This window comes from Rhinolophus sinicus, linkage group LG01 (genome assembly GCF_036562045.2).
Source record: "Rhinolophus sinicus isolate RSC01 linkage group LG01, ASM3656204v1, whole genome shotgun sequence".
NCBI classification, from domain to species: Eukaryota; Metazoa; Chordata; class Mammalia; order Chiroptera; family Rhinolophidae; genus Rhinolophus; species Rhinolophus sinicus.
Window position 1 is genome coordinate 202,926,464 of NC_133751.1, and position 23,654 is coordinate 202,950,117.

Consider the following 23,654-nt stretch of genomic DNA (forward strand, 5'->3'; position numbering starts at 1 on the left):
CTGGCAACTCCTTCCCATTCCCCACCCTGACTCCCCTATAACCCGAGCACCTCCGGGAAGGGAATGGCTTTCTCTGGGCCTCCCTGAGGCTTGTGGCCGTCCAGCACCCAAAACTCTTTGTCTCTGCCCAGCCCAGCTGGCCCTTCGCAGGGAAACCTCTAACCCTGCAGAGGTGCCGCCCTGTCCCGGGGGGCTCCAGAGAGCCCCATCCATGGAGCCATTCCTCTGAGCTGGTCCCGCCTGTTGTGACCACCCTGTGTTGGACAGAAGCTGCAGGTCTCCAGGCGGCTTTGGAGGCGAGATGCTGGTGGTGAGGGAGGAGGCTGCAGGACGGGAGGGAAGCTCTTGGGGAAAACCATCTGGGCACTCACTGGAGATGTCAAAACTTTTCCTGTTACTTAAGGAATGTTTGTCGATCTTTCCTGGCTTTCCAGCAGAAATAACCTGGCTGGGGTGACATGTCCCTGTTGCTGCTGAGGAAGCAGCCGCAGGCCTTCGGGTTTGGAAGTCAGAAGATTGGCTGTCTAGCAACGTCCTAAGCCAGCAGGTTGAGGGGCTGGCTTCCACCTGGCAGGGGCTGAAGTTGGCAAGAGAGGGTAGAGCACGTTGTTCTGTTCTTCGAGGCCTAACTCGTGGGATGAGAGTTTCTTGGGAGGATAACATGTGTAGCTTAGGCCCAAGGGTCCCCGTAGCCCTGGGGTACTGGCAACCCAGAAACTCTCCCCCAGGAAACTTTAGCTTCCAGTGGTGGCTCCTGAATCCCAGATCTGCCAGCCCTCATGTCTCTGGGCTTCGCAACGATGTGCCTTCCTTGCCACCAGCAAAGCCCGCAGTGCACCCACCTGCCTCGTCCCGCTCCCTCCCTGCCCCTCAGCATCTCCTGGCAGAAGGTCTGTACAGCACAGGGAGCCTGCTCACTGGGGAGGCCTGTGTGCTGGAGCCCCTCGCCCTGATTGACATGGGTCCCCGAGTTCTGAGCCACAGAACTGGAGTGAGACATGGGAAGATAGCCACACTCCGGACTAGTGAGCTAGGCCCATGGAAGGGCACCGAGCTGTCCACTGGGGCAGCAGCAGAAGGTGGGAGGTGGGAAGGGCTGGAACCTTCCTCAGCTGGAACATATCTTAACATTGGTTTCCTCTCCTGGGTGAGGTCACTGTGTTGACCCCCCACTTACCTGAGAACCTACTGCTGGAGGATGACTCAGGAGCAAAGGTCAAACCGCTCGGATGCCAGCAGAAAGGCCATGTCTCTCGCCACCTCCCCCAGTGCCGATTTTCCCTCAGGAACTGCTCGGCTGGGCCTGCTGACCCCATGACTCGGGGCCACACTGCTCCCAGTTCCTCTGAGTGGGGTTGTCCCCCCCATGTAACCAGCCTGAAAGGCTCTTTATGTCCCTGCTTTCACCAAATGGGGGACAGAAGACATACGGGGAAGGCTGCACCACACACAGTGTCACCGTACCAAGGATGTAGCGAGATGATCTTGGAATTATTTAAATTTCCTTCTCGTTTCAGGAAGAGATTCTAAAAATTCATAATTTCACATTCAAGGCCCCATGGGGGCATAGGAACCATCATTGTTAGGGGCTTCAAGTGAAGAGAAAGACCAAAACCCCTCGACACGCACACCACACGGTATAACCATGAGACCAGACGATACCTTCTCTTTCTCTCGGACGTCCTCAGCCTCGGCACCCCCACCCCCACCATGGCATTCACGAGGGAAAAACTACCCACGCTGTACTTACTTCCCTGAGCAAGTACAGTTCTGCAAGATATACAGAAACCGTCTAAGTCTCCCCAAATGAAGGGCAGCTTTCAGTTCTTTCTCTCCTTTCATAACAGGGAGAAGGTGCAGAATTGGAGGCTCCTCAGTCAGCTAAATTCAATTTAATTGAATTCACAACTTCTGACTTTCCAGCTGTCAGGAGCTCTGTGCAGAGCTTCGTGATCTGGCCAAGTTGGTCAGAATCATTTGTGACAAAATCCACATGGCCAACCCTGTCCCAGGAGACTCACATTCAGTGGGGGGGGGGGGGGGGGGAATCTGTACTTTTAAGATCCCCAGAGATTCTGATACAAAGAAATCCAGGATCGGGAACCCCGCTGACAGATCTGTTTAGAAGCAAAAGGCCTCGTCTTCAGCCTTCTCCCTCTTCCTCAGACTAATTCCTAAAAGATAAATGCAATGAGTAAATAAAGACAGTTTTCAAGATGTTCATGGAATGACTTTTTTTTTTTACATTTTTCAACTAGTTAAGACAAAAACATTACAATGATTGACTTCTTTCATTTAGTTACATAAATAAAATTTTTATAAATATCTCTTTATAAACAATATAAATAGCTTTACAACATAAATACATTTATGCATGACACGAATTTACAAACAGCAATGTTTACAGCTGGTTTTGTCAGTCTCTTAAAAACTGTCGCTTGTCATCACGCCGGTGTAGGTGTGTGTGTTTCATGTATATAATATATATATAATATATAACTTTTTATTTTTCATTTTCAAAAAAACAAACAATAAAATCATACCCCCCTCCCTAAATAATAATAAAACAGCTGGTGTTGTGTATTCCCAATACCAGGTGGGGAAAAAGAAAGAAATGTAAAAGCCACATTGCCTTGCAGGTGCTTCCAGGTGACCAAAGGTGACCTCAGCAAAACGGAGCAGGTTCCCAATCCTGAAACACAGAGGGGACACAGGACACTCAGTTCTGGAACCTTAGCTGAGAAAGCCCACGTGCCAGGTTGTTCTAGAAGCTTCCTCCTTCCTGGAGCAGCAGGAAGCAGTGTCCCTCCACCTGTGCCCTGCAGGCCCTGATGAAGGCCTTCCTGTAGAGGCAAAGGGGTCCTTCCACTGGCCTTTTCCAAGCCCTCATCTCACCTCCTGCTGTGACCTTGGCACTTCCTGTCCCAGCACAGGTGGAACCAGAATGTCTGCTGGCCCTCCTCCCCCTCAGGCTACCTGCAGGCCTTACCCTTGGCACTCGGGGAGATACAGTGAGGGAAAGAGAATGGGAAATGCCCCTCTCTCCCTTTCTCCCTACAACCCAAACCCTCAGGCAAGTGCTTGCCTACGCTCTGTGTCTGGGTGACGATGGAGGGAAAAGAAACATCTGAGGAGTCAGGAATTCTGGGCTCAAATCCCAGCTCTGACATTTGTTTCCGGGATGGCCCTGGCGAGCGTTGAGTATCGCTTTCCTCACCCATAGAATGGGATAATAGCCACCTCCCAGGGCTGGCTGTACGATTCAACAAGGGGCCACACAATGGACATCAGCACAGTGTCTGGGTCACAGCTGCCACGCAGAAAGCAGCACTTCCTACCCAGCTCAGAAAGGGTCTCCTTCAGAAGCAGAGGAGATGGTGTCTCACCAGGAATGAATGGTCACGCGGGGTTTAGAGTTGTCAGTCATTTGGTGAGGGCTCTACCCAGTCTTTGTTAGTGGGTGTGTGGGTGCTTTAGGGCCAGAGGAAGGCGACCTCCTGAGACCGCGTGGGGCCCCCTCCCATAGAACAGCACGTGCAGAGGGACCCCAGCCCTCATTGGCTTGATGAACTCTCCCCCAACTCCCTTCTCTGGCCGTCCCATGTGTTTAAACAGATGACAGATGTCTGTGATGTCCCTGGGGCCTGTGGGCAAAGTGTCTTTCAGGCATTGGCCACAACCTGTCTCTGTCATTAGCATTCTATAATCAAGACTATAACCATCAGTAACAGTCATTATGGTGGCTACTTAGAGTCAGCAGTCAACTCCTGAGTGGAGGAATGGCCACAACCTCAGGAGAGCTGTCATTAATGTGAAAAATCTAAGCTGTCTTTCTCATTTAGGCCCCGACAGGGAGACATCCCAGGCGTCTCCACTAGGAGGTTGCAGGCCAGGGGGAGGACGCTGTGCCTCTCACAGGGATGGGGGTGGTGGTGAGGGTGGGGCTGAGAAGGTTAAGGGTGTTGGAGGTGGGTGTTTAGCTAAGAGAGAACTTTCAGGAGGTTGACAGACTTCCCATTTTCAAAGTAATCTGGATTCCTCCTGCACAGCATCTCACTGCCTGTTGGACCATCACCTGGTACCCACAGACAGCCACACCCAAGAGCAAGAAGCCTATGGGGACATGCACGCCAGGTGCTTTCCAGGCCCTCGTTTCATCTCCCCATGACATGTTTAGATTCTCAAGTTTGAGCTTGGTGCTTAAATCACAAATGGAAAATCTGAGGCCCATGTCTCCATCTCTTTATTGTTTAGACTGGAGAGAAAAGAGCAAAGGCATTATAATGGTAGCTAAGAAAGTCTGGGCCCCAAGTGCCAGAGTAATCTCTCCCTGTGCAGAGGTGAGTCAAGATCTCAGACAAACAAAAGTCCCTACAGAAATGAGGAGCACACAGCCTGGTCAAGTCTGGCTGCAGAGAGAGGAAGGGCCCCAGCTCCAGTTGGGAGTAGTGCAGCTATGCTGACTGGGGCGGGGTTCTCTGGGCGTTGACGCACATGTTTAAGAGCCACTCTGGGGGTGCTTCAGGTCCCAGATCACTTTCAGTTAGCGTCTGGCCCTCGGGTTGCTCATGAATTAATCTGAGGAGGCAATTATAGCTCAGGTGAAAAAAATGTTCTGCGCTGTGTGGACAAAAAAGAGGTGCTGTAATAAATCTAACCAAAAGAAACCTCACAGTGTGATCTGATCATAAATTCCTAACTGGGCAGGTCATGGTGGGTAGTCACACCTGAGGCCTGTAACTTCCATAGTAAAAGGCTATCTTTGCCTTAAACAAGCCCTGTCCATTGTTTCTGTGCATCTAGGTTAACACACCTTTGCAATGCCTCTTTTTCAGACCCCTCGGAAGTATAATCACCCTCAAGAGAGCACATGACCTTGTTAACTGTCCTGTAATCAAATCCCTGCCTTGCTTTCTCCCACCTTCACATAATCTTCTTTATGTTCCCTCTTTAATTCCAAATGTGTAACAGAAACTGCAAAAATCATTCTCCAAAGCATTTTAGATCTTGTTTCCTGGCACTGTCATCAGTTTGGCTCAATGAACTCATAAAAATTCTCTACAGGTTTGGACATTTCTTACATAGACATTTACTTGGCGTAGTCAGCAGGATTCTGGAGAAGACCACCTTGCTAGGTACCAGCAGGGCCCATGGTACCCCACCGGCTCCCTGCTTTGCATTGGGTGAATTTGGGTGAGTTTTCTCTCAGAATCCTGGGCCTCCCTACTTTAGGTAGCAGGTCCTGTCTTTACTTGAGCTGTTCTTAGAAAATCCTTGAAATGAATGGGTTGAGATAACCCAAGGAAAGGAGAAGGAAAATGGGTGGCTGATTTTAATTTCGTTTTTTTAATTGGATGCTTACTGAGAGTCTGAGCAAAATCTTTGCTAATTAAAAGAGAGACAGAACTCTCTTTTAGCTCTGAAAGAGAAAGGATACTTCCTTCCCCAACCCAAATAGCCAATGGGGTGATGATAGTTGTTGCAGAGCCCTGAATCCGGAGTGGTGGAGATTGGCTCTGTGAGGCATGCAGTACGGTAACAAGAAGCCGGCAGGAGCCCTGGGGAGAGTGCTTTGTGAAAGTCAGGGCACCCTGGAATGGGTTCACCCCTAGAGAGGGGCCCATGACTTGGAAAGCATCATGGTTCCGGTGGCATCCTGTAAGCTCTGGTTGGCCCTTGCTCGGGTATTCGTAGGTGACTAAGAATCTTCGTAGGGTTGCCTGAAGAAAAATTTCCTCTAGGGCGTGAAGCAGTCCTATGAGGATAGTCACCACATTTGGCTCGTCCAGACATGGGCATGTAAAGGCTGGGTTTCCCTAGAAGTTTGTTCAGACTCTACAAATCTCAAAGTTAATATGGGCAATCATGCCTCCGAGGCTGACAAGCCCCAGGACAGTCAGCCTTCCACTGATGCTCCTGCAGGACGATGACTGAAATGAGGTTCCTTTTGATATTTCTAAATTAATCTTTTGTATGCACGATTAGAAAAAGCTGACTATAAGATTAGGCAGAATGAATGGAAAGCATATTTTAATTGGTCTCTCCAAGTTTCCAGAAGAGGATCTAGATAAATGGACCAAACTATGATGCCGTTTAGATGGCAATCCAATTATTTGAGGTATTGAAAAAACAGCGGTCCTTATTTTAAAGGGCGGGAGGGGGGGGAGGTCATTTGGAACTTGACTTGTCAAGGACAGATATAAATTGTGTCTTCTTATCCCAGCTGCCAAAACAAAATTTGGATCTACTGTACTTTTATAAATTTGTGAGTTTTTTCTCATGGCTAAAAGGTCTCTGTTTGCATCTGTTTATGTATATCTGTAAGTATGTTATAAATGTTAAATAGTTTTCTACCTCTGGGTGGTATTGTTGAAATACATTTGATAAATTAAAATTAATTGATTTGAAGGCAAGTGCTTATAAGGATTGGGTATTCTAAAATTCTCAGAAATATAGAAACTAACCTGAAAGCTTTTCAAATTCATGTGAGCTAAGGTTAACCTTTAATAAATCAAAGTTAAAACTTTAGTAAATAAAAGTTAAAGCAATAAAAGTTTGTTGCTTTAATCTACATTAATAATTGACTGAAATTTATGAAATATGTTTCTAGAGGTTATAAAATGTCTTCATAAATTTGACCTCTTAGTTTCCATTACAAATTGAGGTTTTAAGTGTTAAAATCTCAATATGTGTAATTAAAACTACTAGGAGTAACTTTGCAGTATTCTAGAAGGCTCCGTGGTACACCTCAAAAGATTTGTTTTTAAGTTATGTTGCAGGGGAAGCATTGTAAAATAAGTGGTAAAAACACTTTTACAGTATATTGAATGGGTAAACAATGGTTGTAAATTAAACAAATAGTTGGGGCTATCGGAAATCCAAGACGGCTGCTTGGTTCTCCTAGGCTTTCTGGCAAACCCCCTTTTTTGTTTTTTGCATTCCTTCATGCATCGTAGTGCATTTAAGTTGGACTTAAATTAAATGAAAGAGCTGACATTATTGAAAAGAAACGTTTTACACTATTGCCAAAGTTTTACAAAGTCACTTCATGCAAATGCCAAATTAGTAACCACTTCCTTTCAGAGAGAGCTCCCAGGAGACAAAGACTTTGTAAAAGGTCATTGACTGTCACCTGGAGATTTTATTTTATGGAAAGAACATAAAATAAAAGATACTCTCCAACCTCGTTGGAAGGGACCTTATCAGGTGCCTAACCACAAATGGACAGCTACCCCTGAGTCTGACACTCGCCTCTGCCTACAACAAGCATCCAAGACCCTCTAGGATGAGACGCTGCTGACACCAGAGGGAGACAGCCATCCCAAGACATCGACAAGGCCTATACCCCTACAGACTGATGTTGAACTCAGAATCCATTGTTTTGATTGTCTTTACCTGTCTGCTAATGATATTAGTCATAATAATAGTTAAACTTGTCCTTTGGGTTTTTCTATGTAGTCTAACTGTTTATGGCTACTGAAGATAAGATAACTGTTAATATTCTTTCTCTAGCTTATGTCAATGGTATAGTAGATGCAAAATACAGGAAAATGAGAGACGGCAAAACTCAGATCATGATCGTTCACAGGATAGAAATGATCCAGAGTGTTTTTCACAACAAAGGCCATAAGACCTGACTGCCTTCCATTTACTTGCCCTTCCCTTTTTGGGAAAAATCGGCCTCAACTCACATCCCATGGTTATGGTATTGCCCCATCCCCAAAGGTCAACAAGGGGACCTCGATACTAAGACTTGCTAGGATTGAACCTTCTAGCGCTATGAGACCACACTGTCTGACCAAAGGGTTGGCCATCAATGCATCCTTCAGACTGATTTATGACCAAAACAGGGAACTGTGGATGAAAAGGGGCTCCATGGAAAGTAACCTCACAGGGTGATCTAATTACAAATTCCTACCTGGGAGGTCAGGCCTATAATTTCCATAATAAAAAGCTATCTTTGCCTTAAACAATCCTTGTCCATTGTTTCTGTGCATGTAGGTTAACATACCTTTGCAATGCCTCTGTTTCAGACCCCTTAGAAGCATAATCACCCGCAAAAGAACACATAACCCTGTTAACTAACCTACAATCCAATCCCTGCCTTGCTTTCTCCCACTTTCATGTAATCTTCCTTACGTTCTCTCCTTAATTTCCAAAGTATAGCAGAAACTGCAAAACTGTCATTCTCTGCAGCAAGATTTGAGAGAACTTGCTTCCCAGTACTTCTGTCAGTTTGGCTCAAATAAACTCTTATTAAATTCCCTACCAGTTTGGATGTTTCTTATGGCAGTAGCTATGAAAAAGGCTTAGGCAATGTGCTTGAAAGTTTCAAAGAGGGGTGCTCTTATTACCCTGGGGGGTGGGGGGAACACAGCGGGAACACTGATAAGGCTTCTTGGGTGACAGAGCAGCTTGGCCTGGGGTGGGACAGACAGGCTGAGGGACAGGGAATGGCAGTAGCCAGGCTGTAAAAAAAGGCTGGAAACCAATAGGGTCAGATTCTAAAACACTTGAATATCAATTTCAAAGGCTGGGAAGTGGTTTTCCCTTGGGCACTGATGGACAGCAAGAATGGACAGGAGGGAAGGAGAGAAGGTGAGGACCTTTGCAGCAGTACATTTCGAGGTTGCGGCACCTGGCAGGGGCTGTAGGTTGCATGGGGTTTCTAGCTCTGGTGGAGGGCGAGGAGACCAGACTACAGACAGGGAGCCCAGACATGATGGGGGTGGGCAGGTTGGTGAGGAGCTCAGTTTGGGCCGTAATGAGTTTGAAGTTGGGGCAAAAATAAGATTTATTTCAGTCTCTTTTTCCTTGCCCCGAAAAATTGTGGCAAACACTTCAATGCTGAAGTCACACGGGCTGCAGCAGCATCAGGACCCTGGACAGACCAGTTTGCCCACAGCCACTGCTCAGAGAAGACAAGAATCAAAATGCTCTGGGGGCAGAAGAGCTCTCTGGTGATGCTAACAGAAAGCTATTCTCTCTACTGTGAGGGGGTAGGTATTGCTCCAAGTTGGTCCCACTTCAGGGGCAATAGACCCAGGAAGCGTCCTGACCTCTGGGCTGCGTACTGCCTGGCACCCTGATACAGTGGCTGGCAGATCAACTTACCCTGGGCTTGTGTGTATGCCCTTCCACCTCTGTTCCCATAAACCCACGATCTCCCCTCAATGCCTCCATTTGGCGAATTGGGGCAAGTGTTGCTGGTTTGCTTATGGTCCAGTGGTGGAGGGACACCATCAAACTGTCTCCGCTTCTCCAGAGGAAGTGGGGGCGGGGGAATGGAGTGGGGTGGGGGTGGGGTGAGGGTGTGTTCATCCATCCAGAACTGTTTCTGACCTTGTCACAGTTCCCTGACTACTTCATCCCTCTCTTCCTCCATCTGTAAAATGGGACAGTAAATAGGGTTGGGGGAAAGGCCATCACACACACTTGATCTCGTGCCCGGAATGACCTGGCTCACCTTCAAAGGCCGCTGGGAGGCGGAAAGGTCCCAGGGGTAGGGGATCAGAGGAACCTGCCTCTGGGCGGGGGTGGGTGTGGGTGTTCAGGCTAGGTTCTGCTGGGCGCTGTAGGGGAGCTAGGTGTGCGCGAGTGCCGGGCGGCCAGGGTTGGTGGTACTCACCGCCGCCAGGGGTCGCCGCACTAACATCCCAGGCCGCTCGTGGAGCCGATTCGGTCCAGTTTGAGGCCGAAGCAGCCCTTGGACGTGCCCTTCTTGTTGCCTCCTTTGTTTTTGCGCGCGTTGGGGTTTTCCTGCAGAAGGCGGGCCCACGCCACCCGAGACTTGGTGTCCACGCGTAGGTCCCGGAGCAATCGCGACTGGTCGCCCTTGAGGTTGGCGCCACTGCCTCCGGGAGTCTTGTCGCGCTTTTTCTGACCACCGCCCTCAGCGTGGGACACGGCCAGCTCCTCCCCTTGCGGAGTTCGCGGGCCCTGTCCGGGGAAAAGAGCAAGCAGGTGAAGGGACGCACAGCGGCAGCGCGGGGGGGCCCTGATGCTCCAGCCCCATGCGCCCAACAGCGCCGTTTGTCCCTTCCGAGCCCTGAGCTCATTCCGATAGATGCGGGACAGCTCGGCCCTGCATCCACCTGCCACGCGGCCGCCGTGTCCGCTCCTTCGGGGAGCCCCTTGCCCTTCTCTCCTTTCCCTCTTGCTTGGCTGGCCACAGTGGAGTAAGGGCTGCCCATCTGTTGACGTTCTCCCGAGGCTGGGGACGTAGACCCCGAATCCAGGCTTCGAGGGCTCCCCGGCTGTCACCCGCACACATCTCAGAGGAAAGGGCCGCCTTCCCGCCCTCTCTGCTCCCTCTTGCGAGCCACATCCTCCTAGACCCCCAGCACACCCACACAGCCCCTCACAGTCCCGCCACCCCTGCAGTAGCACCCACCTTCGGTGGCGCCCCGGGCTTGGCTTCGGAGGGCCGGAGCGAGAGTAGCGTGAGCAGCAGAGCGCAGGCCAGCAGCTGGGAGAGGTGCATGGTGCCCGCGGGGTGGAGGGGCGCACACCAGCGGCAGCTAGGGCAGGCGCGTAGGCGGGCGCGGAGCAGGCTGGCGGGGCTGCGGTGCGGACGCGGGTCCCAGAGCTGCGAGGCGCCGGCTGGGTGCGCTCTGAGCCCGCGGCTCCTCTCACGCCTTTATAATCCAACCTGCCGCTGATGTCATCCTCCCGCCCACCAGGCTGCCCGGGCCAATGGCACGCGCTCCGAGGGCCGGGAGGGGGCTGCGGGGGCTCCCCCTCTGCCCCCACCCTCGTCTCACCCCCGAGGGATCCTACGGCTCGGCGGGCTCTCTCTTGGCTGCACTGGGAGCTGCAAAGTGGCGCGCACAGGGTAACTCTGTTTGCATCAAGCGCGCGTCCTGGCGTGCCAAGTGTCAATGCTCCGTATGCCCTGCGCACACACTTGGACCTTAACACACACCCTCTCCCCGGAAGGAGTGTTTCCCTCTTTGCAGGTGCAAAGACAGGCTTATAGGAATTTTAAGTCACTTGCCCAAAGTCACACAGCCAGAAAGTTAGCGCAACCCGAAATCCTCGCAGATCTGCCTTGTTGCCAAACTCTTCCTCAGGCACCTGACAGACGCAGGCCTGGCGCTGCGGTTCCACCTTTCACCTGCTCGCGGGGAGTTCAGATCGCACCGACGCCTTTTGGTTGGGTAGGCCGAAGATAGGGTCGGATGTCTGGGTGCAGAGAGAGCGGGGGTTTGCCCGGGGCCGCAGGGGGGAGCGCAAGTCCTACACCGGAGAGTGTAAGCTTTTCACTCGCCTGTGTGTTTGAGAGCGAAAAGTGAACAAGGTGGGCTACGAGGGCAGCCCACATGCAAGTGTGCCGTAGCATCATGTGCCCGCCACTGTGGCTCGAAGTGTGCGCTCAGCCGGGGTCCGTGGTACAGAACGTCCGCGTGTCTGACCAGGCGGCGGCTTCCGTCTGCACCGACGGTGCGCGCCTGACCCCGTCTGCACCCACTCGAGGATCCTCAGGGTGGGGGTGTCTGCTCCAGTGTCCTGTGCACCTGCCCAGGCTGGAGAGGGAGCTTTATCCAGCCCCGAGACCAGTCTGGCTTCGGTGAGCCGGGACAGTAGTCGCTTTCGCGTTTTCGCCAAAGCGAGGTCCCGGTGGTAGTTGTTGGACACCGCCACGCATTCCTGCTGCTCACGACTCCTCCTTGGGCAGGGCGTCTCTATCGCACGGGCTCTGAGGAGTCCCTTCCGGATGGGCCTAGGAGGCGGAGAACCCAGCATCCCAAGAATTGAGCGAGGTGCAGGAATCTCTGACTCCGCGGCCGCCCAACAGGATTGGGCCGGAGAGCGGAGAACTAGGGAAGAGGGAGGGATCTCCAGGTGGGCGATGGAAGTCTCTCTTTGCCTACTGAACAAAGAATGTAGCCGATCTGAAAGTTCTCTTAGACTTCTTTATTTACATGGGCTTAAGGAGCCGGGCAGGCTGACTCTAGAGCCAAGCACTGGGCCGGTTTCCAGGGGGCAACAGCCAGGGCGCAGTGGCATGTTCCAGGCGCTAAAACGACCCTGCGGGATGCAGGCGCCAGAATGAGCTTTTTCAGGGAGAGGAAGCTGCACCCGAGGCGGGAGGGCGGCTGGAAATAAGAAAGAATCAGGTGCTGCGCGGTGGCTCCATAGCAGAGCTGGGCCCAGAGCAGGGAGGCGCCGGCAGCACCGTTCTGCCTCGGCTCCCTATTTCCCACCCTGGCACCGACTCTGTAACTGCCGACCAACCAACCGAGCCCTAAAGCCCTTTGTTTGAAAAATAACCTATATGTACTGCCTGAGTTTGGGTAGAGGAATCTCCTGTGTTTGAGGAGGATTCAGGCGTGAACAGGGCATCCTGTGTGAGTTCTGGTGAGTTGACTCACCACCTCCACTCAGCCCACCAGATTGCCTCTTTGAGGTTTTCGTCCATTGAGTGGCACCACTCTTTCATTTGAGGAGAAAGGAAGAGGGAAGGATCTCCAGGTGGGCGATGAAAGTCTGCCCTCCTCTTTGTCTACTGGACACAAAGGGAAGCAAGCAATCTGGACTTCTCTGAGACTTCGCTCAACACCAGCTTACGGAGCTGGGCAGACTGAGTTTAGAGCCAGGCGCTGGTTTCCGAGATCAACATCTACATCCTCTGAAACCCCTTATTAAGGACAGGTTGGAAGCTTCCGGTGCTCCATGGTCACCTTCTGTCTGAATGTCTGTAGGCTGGTTCTTCCTGTCTTCTGTGTCTCTTGGATGTGACAGCTGGCTCCCTCTCTTTGAGCCTTGAGACTAAATTAGAGTGAACTGCGGAGCAAGGCTTCCCTTAGGCAGGCAGTGCGGCAGCTCCAGCCCAGCTGGGGCCTGGGAGGTGGGGTGGGTGGAGGGACATTCAAGGAGGGAGGTAGTGGCTCGGGACTGTCTTCAACAGAAGCTTTCACCTCCCCCTTGGTTTCCTTGCACAGGAAGCTGTAGAGGAGGCTTGCTGTCCCTCCTGGGCCTATGGTTGGGCACTGAGGTCCCTTTTGCCCACTTTTCCCCTCATGAGGTCCACGTCTGCTCTGGCCCCAGGAGCCAGGCCTGGGAAAGTTGGACCCACTGAGCAGCCGAACAGGAGCTGTTCGCGGCACTTTATTGAATGCTCAGTGTGAAAGCTGATGGCAAAGGAGAGAGAAAAGGCCACTGGGCCTCAGGAGCCTGGCAATTCTGTAGGGAATCCAGTCATTTGTCACTTTTCCACCCACTTATTCCTCAAGTATTCAATGAGCATCCCTGTAGCCTGCAAAGTTCCACTTGGGCTGGGAAGAACCCGCAGGAAACAGACACTAGCACTTTAGTTTGAAAAGGACCATGGCAGGGAGGGAGGGCATCTCCCCCAGCCTGGACAAGCAGGGAGGGCTTCCTAGAGGAGGGAAAGCCTGTGCTGAGCCAGGAAAGGAGACCTGGCAGGAGGAGAGAAGGGAAAGCTAGATGGAAAACAGAGTGTCTCCCTTTGGGCTAACAGGGAATGCACTCAAGCTTAGAGGCGGCAGTAAAAGAAAAACAATCGAACGAGAGATTGCCCTCCCTGTGGAACAGCGCCCCCTCCTGGCCCTGGGGCCAAAACAAAAGGATTCCTAGGCACAGAGATAAGGGGAGGATTGTTCAGCAACCCATCTGTTTTCTCTGCAATTATTTCATCCCAGGGGCCCCCTTCCAGCTGCATAACTTCCCAGAGAGGACACTGAACAGGCGGTGAGCAGATCTCATGGAGGCCGGGCAGGGAAATTGCAGCGGGACCCTGGCCAAGTCCCATCACTGCACGGGGCCTTCAGTTTCACCACCTATAATTGGGAAAGCTGTCCTTGCCTCCTGGACTGGGGCAGAAGGAATCAGGAGGCCGGATGAGAGGTTTCTGACCCCTGGATGAAGCAGCTGTGGCAGAAGAGATATCTGAATGTTACTGTACAAATACACACACTCAGACGGGGGCGGATCCTGCACCCCTGAGACTGTTTGGTGGTGGGACCCATGGAGGACGCAGAGGCCATGGCCTGGCCAGGTCTTCTTGAGCTTGGTACCTGCTCCAGGAGTCCGGCCCCTATGGAACCTGGACTTAGGAGAGGAATTGGAGGCCAAGGAAGTGTCATCCAGCCTTCCTGGGCCAGAAATTCCAGGAAAGCTTAACCTCATCATGCCATGAGGTCTTTGACCCCAGGACACCCCCACCTGATGAGCCAGCTGCTCTCCTTTTCCTTTCCCAGGGGCCCTGCCAGCACCTGCTCCAGATGGCCTCCAACCCTGCTGTCCTACGCAGGCCCATGACGTCAGAGTTTATCCCTCCTTTTTTTTTCTTTGTTTTTTTCTTTCTTTTCAAATAAAAGACAGATAGGCTAGACAGATAGCCTCAACAGACAGGCTCATTTCCTGGGGAGAACAACTGCTCCCCACGTGGCTGTCACCAGGCAAGTGAGGCAGTAGAGGCTGAGGCCTCAACCCTGAGAAAGTGAGCAGCGTGGTGAGGGAGAGGGGCCCTCCAGCAGGCGACGGCTCAGCATCTCGACCTCAGTGTAGAGCACGCACCAGATGTTTGCAGAAGGAATGGATCTGCTGCCAGGCCCTGTGCCTGGGGACCTGGCTTGCCTTGGCTGGGCTCTGGAGTTTTGCAAGCAGGGAGCCACTCTTTGCTGCTCTGGGGGTCCCTGCAGTGAGCCCACCTTCTTGGTGTGTACCTGGAGGAGGTGTCTATTGTCTGGTCTTGGAGACTGTGTTTCAAATTTGTTGGAGATCCCAATCTTGATGGAAGGGGTCTTCTCCCTGTGGATAGAAGGGGCCCCAAGTGTTTTAAAGGAGCTTCTTAACTTAGCACCTCCAGAGAAGGGATCAGGGATGGCCTGCCAGGGTCCAGGGCCATTGGTCAGCTCGAGGAGCCATGTCTCTGGGTTTACCAAGCTGGACCCTTCTCTAGATTTCTGCCCCAGGAGTGTGTGATCACCAACTTTCTGGTGAGTAGTCAGTTTTTAAAATGAGAATGACCAGAAAACACTAGCAAGAGAGAGAGAGACAACTAAGCCAGATGCTAATGAGGATTAGAGGGAACATATTTTTTGCAATCTGGGCTCCACACAGATTGGAAAATACTTTTAAGCCCAAAGCCAAAAAGAAAAAAAAAAAAGAGCCCATAAATTGTTTGAAAACCACCCTCGTGCCTGTGTGAATTTTTTCTGAGCCCAATGTACAACATCACACAACAAATCTTTTCTCCTGGATTGTCTGGGAACGTCCCTGCGTCCCAGTGCATGCTGGTTAAGGAGAAGAAGGGTCCTACCCCCCAAATGATGGCCTGTTTTGCCTTGTGGGTGAAATAACTGAAGAGAGTAGGCTTCAGTGTAGGGTTCAGAAATTCTGGTCAAGCAGCTGATTGGGGATCTTGGGCTCTATGGAGGTGGTGAGAAGAGATGACAGTCTCTCTGAGTAGTGGGCCATGCTAGTGGTTTTTTGCTGCCAATTCTCAGCCCACTGGAGAAGCTGAAATGGCAAATGTTTGCTTGCCTGGCCACCCCTGCCGACTGTGCGTGGGTGTGTGCCCTGGACACCCCCAGGCAGACATGGAGGTGGTTTTATATTGGGGACCGTTGTCTCAGAGAAGCCAGGGCCATGCAGAATGCTGTCAGTTACACTGCAAAAGCAGTTCCTAGGGCGCAGTGGCAGTGGCGACAGCATCCACTATCCTGTGTCAGGAGTGTCACCGACACAGTGTTGGCGGCAAGGGCAGTGTTATTGCTTACAAGAAAGCCCCTTGAATGATTCCCAATACGACCCATAGCCTCAGTGCCAAGTCACTGCCTGACCTCTCCAACATTTCATTCCAGAATAGCCAGTCTGCCAGAGCCCCACTGCCCCCAGACAGCCCCTGCTGTCATGGTGAGGACATCTCGCCTTTTTCCTGCATCTTCGGTGGTGGCTAGAAGGGCAATGGGGACAACATGTAAAGGAGCACAATCAGGAGGGGACAGGTGGCTCCCCTATGGGAACAGCAAGGCAAATCATCAGGAGAACGTTTGGGTTCTCACTGGGTTCAGGCTGACCGTGCTGGCTGTGTTGTCTTTAAATTATTTTATGGGATGGTTTAAAATATCACACTGACGCTATAGAATTAGACAGTTCCCGACTATAGCTCACAGCCTGGTGGGGGAGAGTTAACTTGGGTAAAATAAATGTAACATATGCTCATACATATTACTAAACTGAGCAAATATTTCTAACTTCAGCACCTTCTTACCCCATTAGATCCAAATGTGTTTCTCAAGCAGAATAGTCTTCACGGAGCTAAAAGAAACACAGTGTGGTGAGTGATGTGTTGAGATAATCCAGAAAGCTGGGTGGTGGCTGAGTGGAAATGGGGGATGGGCGGGCTGGGAGTCTGCAGGCTGGGCTGGGAGGGGGATGCCTGGCTTCAGAGAATAGCGCCCAGATCGAGGAGACCAGACAGTGGGGTCCTTCCCTTCCTTTTACCCTGAGGGATCTTGGACTCGGAAGGATTAAACGTCATACTCTGGACATCCTGGCCCCACACCTCCAGGCGTCCCACCCGGACCGTGGGCTTGCCACCTTCTCTTTGTCCCCTTGAATATCCATTGCGCAAAGACTGCAGATGACTACAGAGACGCAACGCAGTGGTCAGTCTAGCGAGGTGTGGCCAGGACTGTTCACTGAGAACCTCCTGGGAGGTGAGGCTCATGGAAATGGATGTGTGACCCTCAGGACAGTTTCTGAGCCCTGCCAATGCAGGAGCCCTTCCAGGACAGGCTGGTTGCTGGCAGAAGGGCCTGGCCAGGACCTGAAGTGGGATGGCCTGGGAATCTTTCTGTGTGGTGACTCTGCTGAGCTCTGAGGCGCTTCCCGGGCCTGTGGGTTCCCACGGTTTCTCCTCTAGTTCAGCGGGGACAGCAGAGGGTCCCCAGCTTTGGAGTCCCACAGGCCTCTGAGCAAGTCACTGTCACAATCCTAAAGCCACGGAGACCTCATTCTCTCTGTCAGCTTCTGGGGGAACTCCTGTGTCTATCTCGGAAACCACAGCTCTTTGCACACTGCCTGCCATATAGTAGGTGCTTAATAAATGCACAGGGACCGAAGGCCAGCACCACACTAGGCCTCAGGGGGCAGCAGGGACAGAGACTGCCTCTGCCCTCACAGAAGGAAGGCACTGGCTAAGTGACCAGCTACCCCATTTTGCAGATAGGGCTGTAGAGGTCCCAACTGGCTACCCAATCTGCCCTCAGCCATACACCGGCCTCGGCAGGCTGCTTGGGCCTAATGGGTGAGCTGGCTGAACTCCAGTGAGTCATGGGGCTGGGGCTGGGGCTGGGGAGCAGCGCGCCGGCTTCGTGCGAGAACATCTGCTGAGGGGAACAGCTGTCTCCACCCTGCACTGAGCGGGCTCCCGTGGGAACGTGGTCTGTGGCTTGGCAGAGGAACGGACACAACTCCTCCACCACCCGTAGCCATTTTTGGGGTGGGGGTGCTCAGAGTTCTGAGGCCTTTGTCATATCTGTCAGTGGTCATTTCTCTGGAACTGTACTGTCCCCTCTTCCCATTCTTTCCTACTTTAATTTCTGGGAGGTCTAGAAAGGACAGGACCAGATCAGTTGGGAACACTGTAGTCACAGGATTTGGGGAGACAAGAGAGCTCTTGTGTCAGGAAACCAGCCCTTTCAGGAGGCCAGCATGAATGAGGTGGTCTGGGGCCAGATCAGGCTGGCATAGGTTCTGAAAGGGCAAGGGTGACATACACAGGAAAAGAGCAAGGCTGGTGGTGGGTGGAGGGAGCGGGGAGGAGGTGGGTGTTTTTCTCCCTTCGGTTGTCCTGGAGAGAAAGACCACTGGGACTCACCTTGGATTCCCAGCAGTGGGGGCCTGGCACACAGTGAGTCCCTGTGTGAGATCAAAGCAATGAACCAGCTCTGACCTACCAGAGAAACCCTCTCTCACACTAGCCATGCAGGCACGGGGGTGGTCCTGAGGTTGCTAGGGAAAAGAAGCCATAACCTGGTCTGGGCAGAGCCTCCATTTCTGCCTTGGGCTGGGGATCTTCATAGCTTTCTGACTCCCCTTCCCTAGTGTCTCCTCTTGCTGACACCTACCTGGGAGGTGGCTACTGGGTTAGGGCTGCTCAGTCTGGGACTGAGACAGAAACGAGACAGTGGCTCAGACGTGGGCAGGGCCTGGACTCACGGTGGCTGAACAGTTTCCAGATCAAGGCGAGGCCATGCCTGGTGGGGGAGGCAGGGTTGGAAACGAGGGCCTGTACAACCTCCCAGGATGTCAGCTGAGCTCACACAATCCTCTGTTCAATGTGGAACCACAGAGAGTGGAAGTCAGGGCAGCTTTGTGTCTCCTGGAGGCAGGAGGCGGGAAAGGAGCTGCCTCTGGCAGTTATCTGACCTAAGAGGACTTGCCCAGTAGCGATGAGCTCATGGGCACCAGTGCAGAGCTGAGTGGTGACAAGACAGGAATCGCAAATGTTTGCTAGAGACCTGGAGGGCTGGGGCTTTCACGTGAGCTCATGTGACAAGATGCTCCCAGGCCTGGCCAGGCCAGGAGCCGGGACAGCTGAGTCCCACAGGAGGGTCTCCTGCTGCTGGTCCTGCCAGGCCTCTGCCCTCTACGTAGGCACCTGTTCTCACTGGAAACTGGAGGCTGAGCCTTAGGAATCCAGCTTTGACATAACCTGGGCAATGTTGAACTTTTTTGGGTGGAGTGATGAAGGTTTTTTTAAATCGACCCTTTTTTGCCCTTTTGTATAGAATACCCAATGTTACAGTGCAAAAAGCCCCAGCAATGTCAAACTAACAGCAAAATATGCAAATACCTCCATCAATAAAACAACGTGCCTATTACTCTCCTAGGTTTTTCAGATCCTCCCAGCACAATTTGTACCTAGTTGGAAGTTAAGTGCACGTAATATCTTGTGATCAACTTTTTCATGTAACGTTATTTTGTATAACCTTTTCCATGGATCTATATAGTCTGCCAGATAATAGTTCACATTAGGATTTGGGCTTTTTTTAGTGTGTGCTTGCTAATTACACAGGTAAAAACATCTCTATACAAACAGTTTTTCTCTTTTTTTCCCCCCTCCCACTCTAGCTCTCTTCCTTTTATCTCTCTCTTCCTCTCTTTCTTTCTTCAATCAGAGAAACTACTGGTTGGAAGGTTTGTTGAGGAGGGCACTGTGCGTTGGGTAGCTCTCAGCTCCAGGCCAATTGGCGTGACCTGGTGTGTATTCAGTGGACTTCTTTGCCAGCTCCTCTGCTAATGCCGCCTCTGTATTTGTATTTGCTGGAGACCCTCAGGGTTACCTTAAGTTGTCTTCCTCTAATTTGTAAGAACTTTCTTACATATCTTTATCATTTCATTAAAAATTTGGTATTATTATATTTCATGATTACCGTGAAGTGTTCTTTCACACCATTGTTTTTCTTTATGTTAATATACAGATGTTCACACATTTTAAAAGCATATTATACTCTCCTAGCCTCACGTACTTTTCTTTAATTCCTTGCTTGGACAGTTACTTGATTCACATCTTTCTGCCCAGGGCCATCTGTTCCCGGACACGTCCCACTGCGTCCCCAGCACCCTGCCTGGGGATGTCCACTACAGAGGATAAACATGTAGACCACGAAGTGGGTTTGAGTCTTATGAATTGCATATTTTTACCTACATCGTAAATAGTACACTGAACTCAGAGATGTAGGTATTTGAGTAAGCACCTCAGGTGGGACCGAAACTCAGAGGTCTGTCTGCTCTGAAACCCACACTTCGTCCCGACACTAGTGTCTCAGTAGATTGGGTGAGCATACACTTTTATATTCTTCTGTTGTGGGTTTTTTGTGTTTTTTTTTTAATGGTTATTTGTGTGTGTGTATATACCTGTGTGTATTTAACTTTAAATTGTCTGGAATGTTCTGTGGTAAATGGTATGAATAAGGATTTGCTATTCACATGTCATTGTTATCTGTTTCCCATATGAGTGTTGTAATGATTTTTTCTTTCATCATTTTGTTTTCACTTGATTTGTTATATATTAAACTCAAACAAGGGTGTTCACATCTGCTCTACCATAGAGTCTTGACAACTGCCACATATGTTCCATAGACTGGTAGGTAGGTATTTTCCTGGTTTTGCCTGAGATAAAAAAATTTTCTAAACAGTTGTTTTTCCATATAAATATTTTTATTACTTTGTAAACTTTTATAAGATTAATGTTATTTTCTTACGGATTTTTAATTTTATTGCATTGTGGTCAGAGAATAGAACTTATAATATTTCTGGGATTTGAACTTGACTGAAACATCTGAATACATGTTATTTTTTATAAGTATTCCAGGGGCACCTAAAAACAAGGCTATTCTTTGTAGTTCCTCATACTATATATAGGTTTATGTCATCATTTTTCATGGCATATGGAGGTGTCATAATTTATTTAGTCACTTCCTTATTGAGGGATTTGTAGGTCGTTTCTACATTTTTTCTATTACAAATGTAACTGCATGACTGCAGATGAGCTTAGATCTTGTAGTATATTGTGATTTACTCCACTTGAGAGTATATGTGATCAGTGTCTCCCATTGTAACCAAAAGAGCGTGGATCAAGGACTTCAGGGGTAAGGCACCAACTCCAGATCTGCGTCAGGAACTGAGCTCCTCCCTGAGCACATGGGGGGCTCAGGTGTGCTCTGATTCTGCCCCTGGAGCCCAAAGACTAAGACAGAGCTTTAATCAAGCTGATAAATGGCCTCATGCGCCTAAAATTTCTTCCCAGAGTGATGAAGAACATGAGAGGGCTCTGAGTGCCACGTGACAGAGCCCAGTTGCTCCCCGAGGGCCACATTTGGGTCACAGTGTGGATTTGCTCTGCAACACTCATGGGCAAAAAATGTTACATTTTTCTGTTTATCCAAATTAGATGAAATGTGGCTCCTTCTTCCGCTGTTTTATTGATAGGACGATCAATTTCATCATCTTGAGGAACCACGTCTCTGCCGTAGGAGTCCCGGAAAGTCCTGGGATGGGGGCGCAGTTGGAGCCAGGTTCATGGCAGCTCAGAGGGTTTAACTGAGAGAATTTAGTGAAGGGACTACTTACATGGTTAGGGAAATAATAAGGGATCGTGACAGAGAGCTGTCAATAGTCCTTTTACCACCGAAAGCAGCCACAGCCAGAAGCATGACCAAGCAGGGCAGAGAATGAAGAGAATGGATTTGGGGCTAAGAGGTGGTGTGAGTATAGAATAACCAGCATAGGGACTTACGGCAGTCCTGAAAGAAAACCCCCAGCCTGGGGTCACACAGGTGTTTCTTTACCCCAGTTTAGGGGATCGAGTCCTCCCAGGTAGGAGCTCACTCCCATCTTGTGATCACCCAAGCTCGCTGGCACCATGTGGGCCCAGGGGCCTGGTTGTCTGTGAATTAGAAAAGCTGCACTGCCTTGGGGTGCTGGTGCTTTTCCTGGACACCCTGGTATCAAGGGGCAGTTTTTCCCTTCTCCTCTCACTGAAGGGACCCTAGAGGCAGGGCTGTTCTTACGATGGCAGCAGAGGTGATGGACAGACACTAGTGCCACAGGAACTGTTTCTGAGGCACAGCAGGAGCTTCACTGTGGGTGGAGCTGCAGTCATACCACGGCCAGCAGAGCCAGTGAGCTGGGTTTCCTTGGACACCAGGGCTACAGGGCCAGAGGGGCCAAAGCCAGGCAGCGAGGAGGGTGGGAGTGGAGGCAGGCTGGATGCCTGCATTGATGGAGGCTTTTGTCTGTGAGGACTTGTCTGAATTTCCACTTCCCAGCTGACAGCTGGAGAAGCACTAGGAGGATGGAATTGGGACATACCTAAGCACCACAGGGGGACCTCACATATTAGGAAAGGCTATATCCCCAAACTGACTGGTGTTGCTGCTGGCAAGGCCAGGAGACCCCAGAGTCAGGGTAATTTGGACATGAGTGTAAATGTGATCTGATATGCGAAGCAGGTGAAGTTTATGACTTTCCCATTACATTGATTTTGATATTGTGAAAAACAGTTCATGTTTCTCAGGGAAAGAATTAGGAATGGATTCAAGAAGTTCATAAACCTACCTCCATAACACTGAAATTGAATAAATACCTGGAGACGTGATTGCTTTTTGAAAATTCACCTTATCTGGCCGAGAGCTGTGAGTTTAGCTCATCACGAGAAACCTCTTTCTTATGAAATTGTTCCAATGGGAAAAAGAACTTCCCACCACATTTTTATTATAAGTTGATGCCTTGGACAGTTTACCTGGAAAGGGTAAATTCACTTGAAAAGTGGAAGTAGTTATTCAACAAAGAACAAGCTTCTTTAAATTTTTTGAAATTGGTGTAATAATTTCTTGAAAATCCCATATTAAACAAATTTAGTGTAATTATTTTAAGGACCAGTAAATAGAATGGACTGAGGGTTGTAGTAAGAAAACTGAAATATATAAGGTACTTTTCACCTGTTTGAAACAAAGAGTTTTTAAAACAGCTTGAGGTATAATTCGCAACCACACGATTCACCCATGGAAAAAAGTGGAATTCAATGGCTTTTAGTTTATCCAGAATTGTACTACCATCACCATAATTCATTTTAGAGCATTTTCATCACCCCAAAAAGAGACCCCATGCCCCTTAACCATCAAATCCCAATCCCTCCATGCCCCTCATGTGTAGGCAAACACCAATCTGTTTTCTGTGATTTGTCTGTTCTGGACATTTCATATAAATGGAATCAGACAATACGTGGCCTTATGTGTCTGACTTCTTAACACAATGTTTTTAAGATTCAGCCATGTTATAGAATCTATCATCAGTACTTCATTTTTTCTGGCTAAATAATATTGCATAGTATTCATATACCACATTTTGTTTATCCACTCATTATTGATAGACATTTAGGTTGTATCTACTTTTGGTTATTATGAATAATGCTGCTATGAACATATACATACAAATTTTTATGTCAACATATGTTTTCATTTCCCTCACTATATACTTGAATTACTGGGGCACATGGTAACTCCATGTTTAACTTTTTGAGGAACTGTGTCAAACTTTTCAAAATGGCTGCACCATACATTCCCACCAACTGTTCACTAGTGCTCTGATTTCTCCATGTCATTGCCAACATTTGTTATTTTCTTTCTTTTTGATTATAGCCAAAAAGGTGTGAAGAAAGTAAGAAGTCTTCAAAAAATAAAAATAATAGCAAGAGCTAAACAATCTCAGGTACGATATTGAATTATTTTCGTTAACAATGTATCTATTTGCAATTAGAGTAGCTATGTATATATAATGTGCTAATGTTAGCAGTTAATTCCTTTGGTAGGTTAAACATGTTTATACATTCTATTTTCTGTGTGTGTAGTATCAGCAAACTTTTAAGATGTGCAAACATAAAGTTATCCCAATCTAATAAAATTGTAAATTACATACAGTAAAATCTAGAAGAGAGATTTTACTATGCATACTTTTGTGATGCTCTTTGATCATCACTTTTCACACAGTGAAAATATCCCTATAGATCCTACACCATTCTCCATTGTTAGAAATATCCATGTAGATACTGGTGAAGAGTAAAGTGTGAGGAAAATCAGAAGGAACAATTTATCATATCGGATATTTAAAAATAATGC

At 49.5% G+C, this 23,654-nt stretch overlaps 1 protein-coding gene across 1 annotated transcript; it reads right to left on the reverse strand.

Moving 5' to 3' along the window:
* Positions 1 to 2,219: 2,219 nt before the first annotated feature.
* Positions 2,220 to 10,638, reverse strand: NPPC (natriuretic peptide C). Its single transcript, XM_019739745.2, has 3 exons — positions 10,394 to 10,638; positions 9,629 to 9,939; positions 2,220 to 2,692 (listed from the first exon to the last, which is right to left on the reverse strand). Exons 1-2 carry the CDS (start codon positions 10,481 to 10,483, stop codon positions 9,649 to 9,651), a joined length of 381 nt encoding a protein of 126 aa, XP_019595304.1. The 5' UTR covers positions 10,484 to 10,638; the 3' UTR covers positions 2,220 to 2,692; positions 9,629 to 9,648.
* Positions 10,639 to 23,654: the final 13,016 nt, after the last annotated feature.